This window comes from Simochromis diagramma, unplaced genomic scaffold, assembly GCF_900408965.1.
Source record: "Simochromis diagramma unplaced genomic scaffold, fSimDia1.1 OVJJ01000421.1, whole genome shotgun sequence".
NCBI classification, from domain to species: domain Eukaryota; kingdom Metazoa; phylum Chordata; class Actinopteri; order Cichliformes; family Cichlidae; genus Simochromis; species Simochromis diagramma.
This window is the reverse complement of record NW_024387250.1, coordinates 542,414-556,823: the sequence shown is the minus strand read 5'-3', so window position 1 is coordinate 556,823 and position 14,410 is coordinate 542,414. Positions and strand designations below refer to the sequence as shown.

The following is a 14,410-nucleotide window of genomic DNA, read 5'->3' as shown; positions in this document are numbered from 1 at the left end:
TGGTGTTGTGTGGACTGAACCTGTAAAAAGATGCTCACACATTTAATTGCTGAGATATCTTTAAGAGTCCAATTTCAGTCTGTTTTTCTACATGATAAAAAAAAATAGTATTTATTAGTAGGAAAATGTGTAAAACGTCATAGCAATACAAATAAAGTCCAATATACACACCATCCAGTGGGTGTTTGAGTCTTTGCTGGGCCTATTCTTTGCTGCTGCACTCGATCAGCTCTGCTCTAAAGCTTTGTGTGCTGTCTGCTGCAACCTGAAAAAAATGCTAGAGACTCAGATTAAAGAAGCTGCAAGGAAAGTATGGAACTGTCTCTGACAAGACAATGGTGTACTTGTATTAAAAACTAATGATCCTCACACAAAACCCCTCCCAGAGTTTTATTTGTTGTCCATCAATACAGCCAGTAGTAATGTAGTACAGCAAGACATGTTGAGAAGTAAGGCAAACCACAGCATGTAGATTTGTTTTTTAAACTGTTCATCAAGATGTGTCGAGGTTTATAGCAGGTAGACAGGATCAAGCCACATGTTTGAAATATTTTCACCCAAAGCCTTATTTAAAAAAAAAAAAAAAAAAAAAAAAAAGTAAATATCATTTTTACAATTTACTGAGTACTCCAAAATTGTCATCTGATTTTTAAATTTTTTTAAATCTGTTTCTTATAGACAGCAGTGATTACAAATCACTTCATAAATGTAAACATATTAATGCGAGGTATAAAGAAATTAAGGCATGTTGGTCAAGTGAAAAGCTTATTGGCAACTCCCCCTGAGCAGATACCTGACTTTACTGGTGCATGCTGCAGTTCTGATTCACCTGAACATGACCAGGTTACTGTGCACCAGCCTGATCAGATATAGTGCACGATGAGCACAGACAATGCAGATCCAACAGCCAGTCCCAGAGCGAGAAAGAAAGACATGATCACTCCTGTGGCCTCTGCCAGCTCTCGATGTACCACCTTTGGGCCGTAGATCATTGGCAGTGTGCCTAAGTAGCCATTAGAGAGACCCAGCAGGCAGTTAAAGAGCACCGGATACGCATCATGATTGAACACTACCGTAAGGAGGTGATCCCTTGGCTGGTAGTTACAGAGCATGAGGAGTGGTACCATAACGGAGCGACACAGCACCAGCACAGGCAGGACTTTACTTGTGGGACCAGGGACCTGCAGCCAGGCTGTGGCCATCCTGCCACATAAATCTGCTACGTTGTACAGGAGGAAACAGCTAAGAGGCACAAAGTAAGTGGTTGTCCAGGGGCTGCCACTATCCTTGTTAACAGACTGTATTCCTGAGGATACAGCAGGGAATACCATGATGGAGACAGAAAAGACATAGAAGACACTCAGTCCGAGCAGCCAAATCTTCTTAAGGATGGGTCGCAAAGGTGGGGTTTTGTTTCCAGCACCTTCATCCTCGCTCATCCCACCTGGACTACTGCATGCCATGTAGTGTCTAAAGAATAAAAATGGTGAATTGGAACAGGTTCATTATTATTATTGATTTATAGTTGCTTCATCATTAAATACATTTATTTCACATGCATTTAATGCATTAACTAAAAATACAATATGCAGAAAATGACTGGCACAGGTTAATTTAGAACCCATTCCAGATCTTAATTTATTATAATTGTTTTGAGGGGTTTTTAAACCCACCCTGTGTATGACACGAACACTGGTTCAGGTGAAATCACAAATAATGATATAAACTACACAAGAGCACATTTGTACATTCAAAATACAGATGTGGTTGGTGGTGTATTTAACCACATGGAAACCAGAACTACTGACCTTGAATATGCCAGCCTGGGCAACAGCAAATATGTGATGATGCAAAGCAGAATGAAGACATCCGCCGTGAGGAAATAGACCAGAGCGCTGTTTGTCACATCTTTAGCTATGGCTAGGTCCGCTATTGAGGCTAAAGCACTCAGTGTACCTCCCATAGCCTGACCTGAAGCAGAAAAGGAGCTTGGTTTAAGTATTGTGCAGTAGATAAAAGTCTTGCATTGTTGCCTCTTTAAATTGATTGTTTGTTTGTTTTCTTTTTAAATGTTATAAGCTTTATTAGAAAGCAGGCTGAAAGGAAATGAGAAAGAGAGGCAGTGATCCCAGCATCCCAGCATCCCAAATTCTTAATTCAGTGTGTTATATAATAAAAAGGGGCCCAAAAATTTGGGGCCATCTTTACTATAAGGGTTCTGGGAGACTTCAACAGAGCCAACATGAAGAAGGTTCTCCCCAAATACTATCAGCACATCTCCTTTCCCACAAGAGGTGATCAAACATTGGACCATTGTTACACTCCATTCAAAGAGTGCTACAAACCCCTTCCCCACTCAGCTTTTGGTAAGGCAGACCATTGTTCCATACTGCTGCTGCCTGCATACAGACAAAGACTGAAACAGGAAAAACCAGCTTCCAGGGTTATTTACAAATGGGACAGTGAGGCTGAGGAGGTCCTGCAGGACTGCTTTGAGACAACTGACTGGCAGATATTTGTGGATGCAGCTGATGGCAACATCAGTGAACTCACAGACTCTGTCACTGGATATATTGGAAAGTGCATGGATGATACCATCACAAAAACCACTGTCCGCATATATCCAAATCAGAAACCCTGGGTAAATAAAGACGTTCGCGCCAAGCTAAAAGTGCGGACCTCTGCCTTTAACTCCGGGGATGCTGATGCATATAAAGCAGCCATGTACGACCTCTGAAAGTCCATAAAAAAGGCCAGAAAGGACTACAGGAACAAAATGGAGTCCAGCTACCACAGCTTTGACACCAGGCGACTGTGGAATGGACTGCGCTGCATCACTGACTACAAGAAGGACAACACAGGCAGTGTTCAGCCCACTGCATCTCTCGCAGACGAGCTTAACAACTTCTATGCTCGTTTTGACGCAGACAACAGAGAGCAGATCCTCTACCCTCAGGAGGACAGTGAGGCAGCAACGTTAACTCTGAAAACAGAAGCTGTGAGATGGACCTTTAAAAAGGTCAATCCTCACAAAGCTCCAGGACTGGACAGCATCCCAGGCCGGCTACTCAAGAGTGTGTGCAGACGAGCTGGCAGAGGTGTTCACCAACATCTTCAACCTCTCCCCGAGGCAGTCAGTGGTCCCCACGTCCCTCAAAGCATCCACCATAATTCCCGTTCCCAAAAAATCAGTGGTCTCCTGTCTGAATGACTACCGTCCTGTTGCACTGACATCCGTCATCATGAAGTGCCTGGAGCGGCTGGTCAAAGGTCACATCTGCTCCACCCTCCCTGACACACTGGACCCTCTTCAGTTTGCCTATTGGACAAACAGAGCCACAGAGGATGCAATCACCCTGGCAACGCACACCACCCTCACTCACCTGGAAAAAGGGAATACATATGCAAGGATGCTCTTCATCGACTACAGCTCGGCATTTAACACCATCATCCCCTCAAAACTTGCCACGAAGCTCGTCGACCTTGGGCTGGGAACACCAACCTGCAGATGGATTCTAAACTTCCTCACAAACCAGGCCCCAGGTGGTGGGAGTTGGTAAGCACACCTCCTCATCACTCATCCTGAACACAGGTACGCCACAGGGTTGTGTGCTTAGCCCCCTCCTATAGTCCCTGTTCACACACGGCTGTGTTGCTAAACACGAGTCCAACATCATCATCAAGTTTGCGGATGACACAACCATCATAGGCCTCATCACAGACAACGACGAGACGGCCTATAGAGAGGAGGTGATGGCACTGTACGAGTGGTGTCTGGAAAATAACCTGACTCTCAACATCAGCAAAACTAGAGAGATGATAGTGGACTACCGGAAACGGCCAGTCAGGGAACACCAGCCCATCCACATCAACGGTGTCAAGGTCGAAAGGGTCAGCAGCTTCAAATTCCTTGGAGTCAACATCACCGAGGACTTCTCCTGGACCCTTCACACAGACACTGCTGTCAGGAAAGCTCGCCAGCGGCTTTACTTCCTGAGGAGGCTGAGGAAGTTTGGCATGAATCACCTCAAATTTCTACAGGTGTGCAATTGAGAGCTTGCTGACGAGCTGCCTCACAGTTTGGTACGGAAGCTGCTCTGCCAGCAGCCGTAAATCACTACAGAGGGTGGTGAAGGCAGCAAAGCACATAACTGCCACGAGGCTTCCTGCCATTCAGGACATTTACCTCCAGCGATGCCTCCGTAAAGCACACAACATCATCAAGGACCACAGCCACCCAGCACATCAGCTGTTCTCCTTGTTACCATCTGGCAGACGTTACAGGAGTCTGTCTGCTCGGACTACAAGACTTAAAAACAGTTTTTACCACCAAGCCATACGACACCTCAACCACAACACTTAAACACACACAACACAGTCCACAGGACGCACTCAGAAGCTACCCTGCAGCTTCACAAGTACTCTGTTTAATCTGCACTGGTCACTCCACTTTATTGTTATTGATATTTATATTTAAAAAGTGCAATACTGTAATTTTCTGCTGCTCATTCCTGTGCAATATCCCATCTGCCCCCCGTCATATTTCTTTTCAAGATTCTTATTTAATCACTAGTGTACATATATTTAGTCATCTTTCCTCTTTTACCACATCTCTCTAATATTTTGCTCTTTACTATTTTTCTATTTATTTTATTTTATTATATTTTCTTCTACTGCACCATGCTGCTGAGTGACTGCTGCTCGTCAAACACATTTCATTGCAATGTTGACCCTGTGCTAACTTGCATATGACAAATAAAACTGAAAACTGAAACTATACTCGTACAATGTGACGTAAGAAGTTACTACATACAGTGAAATCATCTTCATGAAGCAGCACATAATCAGGATTTGAAAACATGAGAAAATATTTGTGAGCATGCACTTTAATAAAAGACACCAGTGTCAACAAAAGACATCTCTAACTTGACTTGAATAAGATCTCTACCTGATATGAGGGCCTGAGAGATCCTCATGGGAAAGTGGCCACTGATCCCGAAAATGCTACCATAGAAGATGTTGGAGGCTCCGCTGACTACGGCCACACTGACCAGAGTGACGACTAAGAATCCCATCCTGTAGTTTGACGTGTCCACCTTCACCAGCGCTGTGGTCACCGCGAACACAAACAGGATCACAAACAGCGATGATAGGATTCGGATTCTTGAAGACACCCTATGCACACAAACACATACTGGGATTAGGCAGAAAGATCTTTGAGCTCTGTTAACATAATTGGGTTTACAAAAGTAAACATGGATGTCAAATCAGCTTTTACATTTTCCTTCATACAGCGCTCTAACAGCCCAGTCTTTTAGCTCTTTGGGGCATATATGACACTTATATGTTTCAGATCAACAAAATTTTAATATTAGTCCAAAGATAATCAAAGAAGATCCATATTACAGTTTGTAAATGATTATTATATTAATTAAAGGAAAATAACATAAACAAAAAAAAACAAAAAACTTAATTGCTAGTGTGCTTCGGATCAATGTCCTGCTACATAACTCAAGTGAGCCTGAGCTTCAGGACTGAACTAGTTACCAGACATTTTCCAGTTACAGGTGGAGAGAAAAATTCATGGTCTCAACAATTACAACAAACTGTCCAGGTCCTAAAGCAACCAGAGACCATCACACTACACTGTTTGACTGTTGATATGTTGTTATTTTCATGAAATGCTGTGTTAGTTTAATGTCAGATGTAGCGGGACTGAAACCTTCCAAAAAGTTCAACTTTTGTCTAGTTAGTTCACAAAAGATTTCAAGATGTTTTTTGGCAAAATGTGAGACGAGCCTTCGTGTTGTTTTTGGCCAGCAGTGGTTTCCTCCTTGGTCAAGAGATGCATCGCCCTGAGAAACTGTGTAGGGGTTGAAATGAAATGAGAATGTAAAAACTAATATTGATGATCTGAAACATGTAAATGTGATGAATATGCCAAAACAAAAAAAACAAAAAAAAACAACCAAAAACCCCCAAGAAATCAGGAAGGGAAAAATGCTTTTCCACAGCACTGTAACTGTCTTCAAGTTCATGAGCAGGAGAAACCATCAGAGTTGGAAGTAAACGACAAAGAGAACAAGGGAGAAAGGCAACTGCACTTGACCAGATTTCACCCCAAATTTGAGGTTCTCTCAAAAAGGCCCCATTCATCAGAACCCATCCACAAGGCTACCATGGTAAAACCCTCTGGTCAAGTGACCCATCTCCCTGAGAAATGTGTGTAGAGGCTGAAAGTGATGCAAAAGTCACATGTATCCTCATTTGACCGTTCACAATGGGTTTACTTTTTTTTTTTTTTTTTTTTTTTCTTTTGTTGTGTTGTTTAAACCCCACGTCAGACACATAAAAACCAAAATTTCCAGAAGCCTCGCAGTTTTGAACAAAGTGAAACCATACCTTGATAAAGATGCACTTCGTACTCTGTACTGTACCCTGGTTCTTCCATATCTTACATATTGTGTGGAAGTGTGGGGAAACACATATAAAAATACAACTAATCCATTAGTCACAGTACAGAAACGAGCGCTGCGTATTATTCACAAGGCTGGTTATCTAGATCATACTCACAAACTCTTTCTTCAGGCAAAGTTACTTAAATTCCAGGATCTGGTTAATTACAATACATCTATAATCTTATACAAAGCCTTTAATAAACTTCTACCTACAAATTTACAAATTATATTTGAAATTCGAGAAAGGGTTTATAATGTGAGAGGCTTCGGGGAATTCAAATTACCCAGAACTCGAACAACCCGTAAAGGTTTTTGTGTGTCTGTATGTGGTGTGAAAATCTGGAACAGTCTGAGTTTACAACTGAAACAATGCAAAAATATTCATAGATTTAAATTCCTCTACAAACAGTTGGTCTGGTCACAGTATACTCAATGATGGTTTTTAGTGTGCTCTGTAATGTCTGTTCTCTTACCATTGCTGGTATGGATTCCAAAAAAAAAAAAAAAAAAAAAAAAAAAAAAGTGTGTGCGTATGTATGTATGTATGTATATGTGTGTGTAGATATATATGTATGTATGTATATGTATGTGTGTTTGTCACTATGTAGTTATTATTGCCTGTTACCTGTGGTAACGCAATTTATAATTATTATATATTCTGTATTTAGTTATGATGGTTCTAATTGTTGTTGCGAGCTGCCGTTGAGATGCTTGCATGTGCCCGGGGCTGTTGATGGTTTGTTTGGTTGTAACGATGGGCGTAGCTGTGGGAAGCTTATTGTTTTTTGTTGATGAGTGAGTATAGGGGTGGGATTTAATAAGTTCTCTTCGTCCCACTCCTTTTCAGGTAATTTTTGTTTTTTGTTTTGTGCACTTTATGTTCAATATATGTATTTTGTTGTGCCTGAAATGAATAAATAAATGAATAAATGAATGAATGAAAATGAACATGTTATAAACTATTACGCACACACGCAGTCTGGCCTAATGTGACACAGCTAGCCTTTAATTATCCACCCCAATAATAAACACAGCTGAACAAAGATCCAGAGAGAGGGTGAAGAGACACACTAGATCAAATGTTCCAACATAAATTAGATCACCGCTGCCCTGTCCTTTAAGAACCTAGACAGGACAAATGTGACATTGTACCGTCCAATCATCCAGTAACCGAACAGCAAGGCTGAACTGTGAAAGACAGAAAACTCTCAGAGAGGACTGACCTGTGTCTGTGTGTGTGTGTGTGTGTGTGTGTGTGTGTGTGTGTGTGTGTGTGTGTGTGTGTGTGTGTGTGTGTGTGTGTGTGTGTATGTGGGGAGCTAACCTGTTAACGAAAATGTAGTTGAGGATCAGACACAACACAGAGGGCACAGTGGAGGCAATGGACAGATAACTTTCAAAGTAATCCTGTGAACAGAGAGATAAAAGAAAACATTTTTAATCAGTATTCACTTGAATAAAAGCAGAGAGTTATGGATGCATGTGGCATCTGACACACAAAAGAAAAAGGAAGTGAAAGGGGAGGGTGAAACGAATAAATAAATCTGTAATAGCCATTTCCTCCAAGTGTTTATCTTGCAAAATCAAAAATTAATCAAGACTTAATGGCAGTTTGCTTTATGTTTTTCTTACACATTAATGCATACAAGTGTCACCATGAGTGAGAACAAATTCCACAATGCCTGGGAGCAGGCTGCAATGGATTTCAATGAGATGCAAAAAGACAGCAAGTCATATGATCTCAGACGGGGTTGCAACAGCTTCATGTCACAAGCATGCAGAATTGCCCAGATGTGTTTCTTCCTGTGAAAAACATGCATATCACGCTTTGTTAAGCACTCACACTGAGGTCTGAATGCTGCTCCTCGTTGCCGCTGTGATGAGTGTCGTTGCTAAGTTTATAGAGCCAGTAGTGTTTAGCTGTTATGAAGAAGTTCCAAGGCAGCAGGGATCCAATGCCCATCAGAAAGAAAATGATGTACACCAAATAGTACGAGTCCTCTGGACTGTAGCGCACAGCCAAAGGTGGTGAGGAATTTTGGGGGAGAAGAGACGCAGAGAGGCTATGGTCTTCGCTCTCTTCGTCTTCCTCATCAGATTCATCATGGTTACCAAGTGCATTAGGAAGATATGATGAGTTAAGACTGGGGTGCACAGGTCCTGTACCATCCATTTCCACAGACTGCGTGCCGGACACTCACAAAGCGAAGGTTGCAAAAGTGAAGAGCACCAATGCAGGAAGTTTTAAACAGAAAGCTGTGGAGGAGGAGAAGAAGAAAAATATGAGAACAAAACAAGTTCACTGAGGAACTCACATTATATTGTTATTATAATGCTTACTTTTATTAGAACTTGTCCACAGATGGGAAAAGACAACCACGTTTGCTCGGAGCCCATAGTCTGGAGAGGTCACTGACGCTGACAGAAATTCCAGTGAATCAGCCACCTGACATGATCAATTTAATTCAGTGTTGGAGGTAGTCTTGCATCTTCCACATCTGTTTCTTTATAACATGTAAGAAATAAAAAAAATATAAGTATCCTGTGTTTGTCACCACAGTATGGTCAGTAAACATTCACAGTAAATAGACAATCGTGACCTGCTGTGGACTGTCAAAGGAGACAATGCCATATCTTAATGGGCCACTGCAACTACGGATTTGAACCCACAACTAAATGCTCCATCAGAAGGAAAAGTCAGCATTTATGTCAATTATCATATTAGGGCATGTTCTTGTTGAACCATGATACTGGCTTTCGGCAATTTTATAAAGCGTCTCCACTCTTTCTTAAAAGTAAAGTATCACATGAAAGACGCTAAAAATAAGCGGCAAGTGATGCAAGCAGGACCGCTCATGAGACCAGAACAGAAGCTGCCTGGAGTGTTTGAACACCGCAGGCAGGAACAGACAAACGAAACAAAGCAGGTTCAAACTAGCACGGCTTTATCACGTCAAAAAGCAGGGTCATTAAAGGCGACTGACGTGACAGCACACAGCTGACTTTGCATCTTAAAATCGTGATGTGCTGATGAGGAACAAATATTCACGTGATGCTTACCCACGAAAAAGCAACAGTAACAGTAAGTAAAAACAGACTAAAGAGCCGCTTCTTTTAACAAAGTATCCTGCTAGCAGCAGTTTTTGCGACTCCCGGTGTTCATTGTAAAATTATTCAACTCTTTTGTTGGCACTCTTCATTTTAAGGGTCGTTAATGGCGAAAAGCTGTCTTTTATTCGTTAACACTTACACATGACCTAACAATAGATGCTAGCTAAGTGCAAAAAGAAACGTGAGCAACCTTCTCGACCCATACAAACTGTAGCTCAAGTAAAAATATTTTAAATGTACCTTTCTCTGTGGACTCCTTCGCTGTTGCTTCTGCCTTTCCTTGGCGCTTAATGGACCGCCTTAAAAACTCTGGTCAGCTGACCAGGGCTGACAACAACAACAACATCATTTCCGGTAAAAAAAAAAATCTTCAAAGTTAAAGCCGTAAATATTTAAAACAATCACTAGCTGATTCAAACCATATTATTTTACAAAGTGGCAAAATAAAATATCGCCGAGTTACGCTTATATGTATAAAACTCGGAGGCATTTCAAAATATGTTTGAAAAGGATTTCCTGCGCAGACTAACTGTGTGAGGTGATGGAGCACCTCTTCAACCTGAGCCTGAGGCTGGGGAGAGTCCCACTTCTCTGGAAAACCTCCTGTGTTGTACCAGTGCCAAAGACTTCACGCCCCAAGGACCTCAACAGCTATAGAGATTGACAGACCACGTGACTTTCGCGCATTGCTTTGTGGGTACCAGTGGCAACAAAATCAAAACACTGCATCAAGCGCTAGTATTTCCAGCACCGGTAATCATTAATTCTGCGGTTTTAATCCCTATTTGCATTTTATTTGCCCCCAAAACAGTTATGTACAAAACGAAAAGGCAAAGACTTCACACCCCAAGGACCTCAACAGCCGGCCGGTGGCTCTGACATCCCACCTGATGAAGACCCTGGAGCGGCTGGTCCTGACTCAGCTTCGGCGCCTGGTGAGCTCATCACTGAATCCACTTCAGTTTGCCTACCAGCCTGGCATTGGAGCTTTCCCAGGTCTTTCCTCCCTACTGCTGTCAGACTCCACAACAAAGCCTTCAACTGATCAAACACACACATCCACACATGTGCAATAACACTAAGTGCAATACTCTTTCTGGCATCGTTGTATTATACTCATATTGTATATAGCATTTGTATTTTATTCTATTCTATCCTATTGTGTACAGTATCTTATTGATATCTTATTCCAGTGATTTTCTCTAATTTTTCTTTGCAACTTTGCACTGTCCACTGCTGTAACAAAACAAATTTCCCAAGCATGGGACTAATAAAGGTTATCTTATCTTATCTTATCTTATCTTATCTTAAAATGGGTTGTGGGGAAGGAAAAACCGGAAGTCTTGTCACTATAGAGACAAACACTTTCCGCTACAGCCTTTTTAAATGAAAAGCGCGGGTTTAAGTAATGAAATACTGAAAACAAATGTCTCATGTTCACAAATTTTCAGACACAGTGAACACTGCTGTTACGTGATCCTTGCTGTTAATAGGTTTCATTTTGTTTTTTACAAAGTGCAGCAATTTCTATGTGAAAAATGTTTGAATTGTGCAAAAAGAGAAGAGTTTACTATGTAGAGCCATCTCTATATGGAGCGTGCATTGCCGTGTGTTACTAATATAGACCAAAAAATATTTTAACAAGTGACCCAAAAACAGTTTTCTTTGCAGACAAATCCTTTACAAATATTTTAAATATGCATACTGCTATGAAACCTATACTGATGGGAATTATTTAAATTGGATTTGATCTAACAAATGTGTTTAGTTTCTGAGTTTTATATATATATATATAGAATACAGCCATGGTGAAAGAGTAATGCAGTGTAGTAATTGATTTGTGCCGCTTCTTTAATCAAACTAACAAATTATAATGTAATACAATATGTAGATCTCAGTTGTAAAGTCATCTTTCCTTGCTGACGTAAAAGTGTCAGTTATGTCTATATGTGACGGGAGTACAGTTTCAAACTTTTCTTGATATTGTTTTCTCTCTTGCAAAAAAGGAGTCATGTTAAATATTGTGGCTTTGTGCATATATCACATTTATTACTCCAATAAAATAAATGCATAAAAAATAATGCTTAAATCATTAGCCCATATTTGCCTGGAGAGGGCACTGTAGAACAACATATCCACAGGTCTCGTCGTGTACCTCTCTTGTATAGAAGAATTCCAACACCTGTAAGAAGAAAAACACGAGCAAAACAGGGAGGAGAAGCAGCGATTTATTGAAACGTGCACAAACATAAATTATATAAAGAAAAACACACAGTAAGGTAGGCTTCTAACAAGTTTGAAAGTTAATATTTGGTGTGATCACCTTTATTCTTCAACACAGCCTGAAATCTTTTAGTAAAGCTTTTTTGTAATTTCTTTAAATAGTCGTCAGGAATAGTTCTTCCAGCTTCTTGAAGAATATTCAAAGCTCTTCTTAGTATGTTCGCTGCCTTTTGTTTTGTTCCCTGTGAAGATGATCCTACACTGCTTCAACATTTTTTATGTTCAGGCTCCAATCCATGACTGATAGTGTTCCACTGTGCGTTTTTCCGTCCAGGTATTCTTTCACTGTACTGGCATTCTATTTGGGATCACTGTCATACTATAAAAATGAATCCACAGTCAATCAGATGCTTTATAGACAGTATCACGTGATGGATCAAAATCTTTTCTGCGTTCATAATTCCATGACTTTTAACAAGATCCACAACACCACTGGTGGAAATGTAGCCTCCACTCTGTTTTACAGATGGCTTTAGATACTCTGTTGTACTTGTCTCCTGACCTTTTCCATACATATTGATAATAACTTGAGCGGTTACCACAGACTTTTAGCACAGTTCTTGTGTAATTTGGCATACCTCAGTCTTTTTCTTGACAGCCACCCATCCACTGAGACCATTTCTGATGAAGCTTTAGTGACCAGTAGATGGATCAACTGAGTGCCAGATACATCTCTCAGGTATCCTGCATCAGGTCTTTGCCGGATCTTTTTTGATATGTATTCAGTTCATTACTTTCAGATACTATTCATCTGCTGTAGAGAATGTTTATTTGTTTTGTTTAGATTTTTTTTTGTCTTCCACTTGTTCAGTTCCCTTAAATTCTTTTAAGGACACAGCGCACACCATGCTGAGATATGGCGAGGCTTAACAAATGAAACCAAAACATTACCGTATGGGTTGCAAATGAGTGAAAAAGCAGCTGATGTCACACAGCCTGTTGCTCAAGATCACTTTAACTTTACTTTAAAAATGACAAGAAAGTCTGGCTCCTTGGAAGCAAAATAAAAATAAATGATGGAGGGCTGGCTCAAGACTTTCGCACATTACTATAGAGCTCAGTTTGATCTTTTACTAGGGTGAACCAGTAAAGCAACTGTAACCTAGTTATGATGACCCCCCTCCCCCAAACCCCCATTACTCTTTATTCATTCAGCCTGCTGTCATTACACGAGCATTACAGAGCACAGACACAAAAGCTTCACATCTACAGTGTTTTGGGAACTAACCCATAAACACTCACCAGAATTTAAAAATAATAACTTTCCATAGAGTTCAGGGACAGTGTAGTAGCGCTGGCATCACCACACCAGGAATAGCAGTGTATTTTATTGGGAAACCTGAATTATTAATGGCTTCACAGTGGGCTGGACTGGAACCACTGACAGGCTAGTTCTGGGTGCATGTTTCACACCAGCGCCTGAAGTGCTCTTCATATGGTCACACACTTATTTAAAGTGCTGTAGGCTCAGCGATGACTGTTATCATGCGAAAAGGGAGAAAATTATGTTTAGTTAATGCTGCATGTTCTCATTTTCTTTTCTTTAAAATACAAAAACATCCTGTGCAGGGCTGAAGCTACAGTCAGCTTTTATACCAGCATTTTATACATTATACAAGGTTCAGTTATCTCACGCACTGTCAGCCACCAATGAAACAGGTGCAAAGTGTTGTCTATCTTACAGCAACGCACGCTCCATATAGAGATGACACAATATTTTCTCGATATGAGAGCCTCATCTGATCATTTCCCACTCATCGCCCAGTCATAAAGGAAAACTGAGGTTAGAATCCTCAATCTAAACACCCAAGGCAGTCTTTAAAGGCCACTATCAGTACCTCCAAGACCATGTTAATGTGAAGACCAGACGGCCTGCCAGTTAAAAGCTTTTAAAGCTAAATGGACCTAAAGGGAATTTTCCAGTGAAGTGTGAGGTAAAGAGGGACAGGTTGAGCAGCTCTGCATTTTCTGTGAAAATGGGTGTAATTGACAAAACCACAGATGCCATTTAACTGTAATTCTGTCCTTCAGTGCTAAGTACTAAGCGCTGAAGAAGCTCGCAATTAGCTCTATGCATTATTTGAGATATGGCAGTGCAATAGCAGGCTTTAGTGCAATAAAGAGCAAAACACAAACACACAGCTGTTAAACTAAGAAATATAATTTATTGCATAAAAATTATATTTAGTTACAGGTAAGAAGGCTAGACATTTATTTACAATTAGTACTTTACAGAGATGAAATCATGTCACTGAATCCATTTAGTTTTAGTTATTTTTAGTTTTGTTTTTGGGTGTTTTTTGTAAAAATGTCTGTCTTCTTGAACAAAGGGTAGTTTTTTCTCTCTTTGACGGGAGCACGTTTTGAATCCAGTACAGCTCCAGCATAAATTATCCAGAGATATGGCCAAAGATCCAGCAGACACTCAAAAAATCTGGACAAATAAACACTGTAGTCTACAGCTAGTCAGTCTCTGTAACAAGACTTGTGGAAAAAAAAAAGTCCTGCAGTGTTCAGGGATCCAGAGTACTGAACAGATTGTGTCCAGGTATTTTTCC

The 14,410-nt window shown here is 40.7% G+C and overlaps 1 protein-coding gene across 1 annotated transcript; it reads right to left on the bottom strand.

The window, feature by feature from the left end:
- Positions 1–375: 375 nt before the first annotated feature.
- slc29a3 (solute carrier family 29 member 3) lies at positions 376–9,932 on the bottom strand. The gene is made up of 7 exons (XM_040001535.1): positions 9,810–9,932; positions 8,799–8,962; positions 8,302–8,714; positions 7,783–7,865; positions 4,949–5,175; positions 1,809–1,971; positions 376–1,470 (listed from the first exon to the last, which is right to left on the bottom strand). Exons 3-7 carry the CDS (start codon positions 8,629–8,631, stop codon positions 864–866), a joined length of 1,410 nt encoding a protein of 469 aa, XP_039857469.1. The 5' UTR covers positions 8,632–8,714; positions 8,799–8,962; positions 9,810–9,932; the 3' UTR covers positions 376–863.
- Between the last annotated feature and the right edge of the window lie 4,478 nt (positions 9,933–14,410).

Excerpts from the sequence above, each read along its gene's own strand:
- slc29a3 (XM_040001535.1), bottom strand. The coding sequence starts at position 8,631 with ATGGATGGTACAGGACCTGTGCACCCCAGTCTTAACTCATCATATCTT. Across the intron at positions 1,972-4,948 it reads CTCTCAGGCCCTCATATCAG|GTCAGGCTATGGGAGGTACA; the intron begins GTAGAGATCTTA and ends TTTCTGCTTCAG. Across the intron at positions 1,471-1,808 it reads CCCAGGCTGGCATATTCAAG|ACACTACATGGCATGCAGTA; the intron begins GTCAGTAGTTCT and ends TTTATTCTTTAG.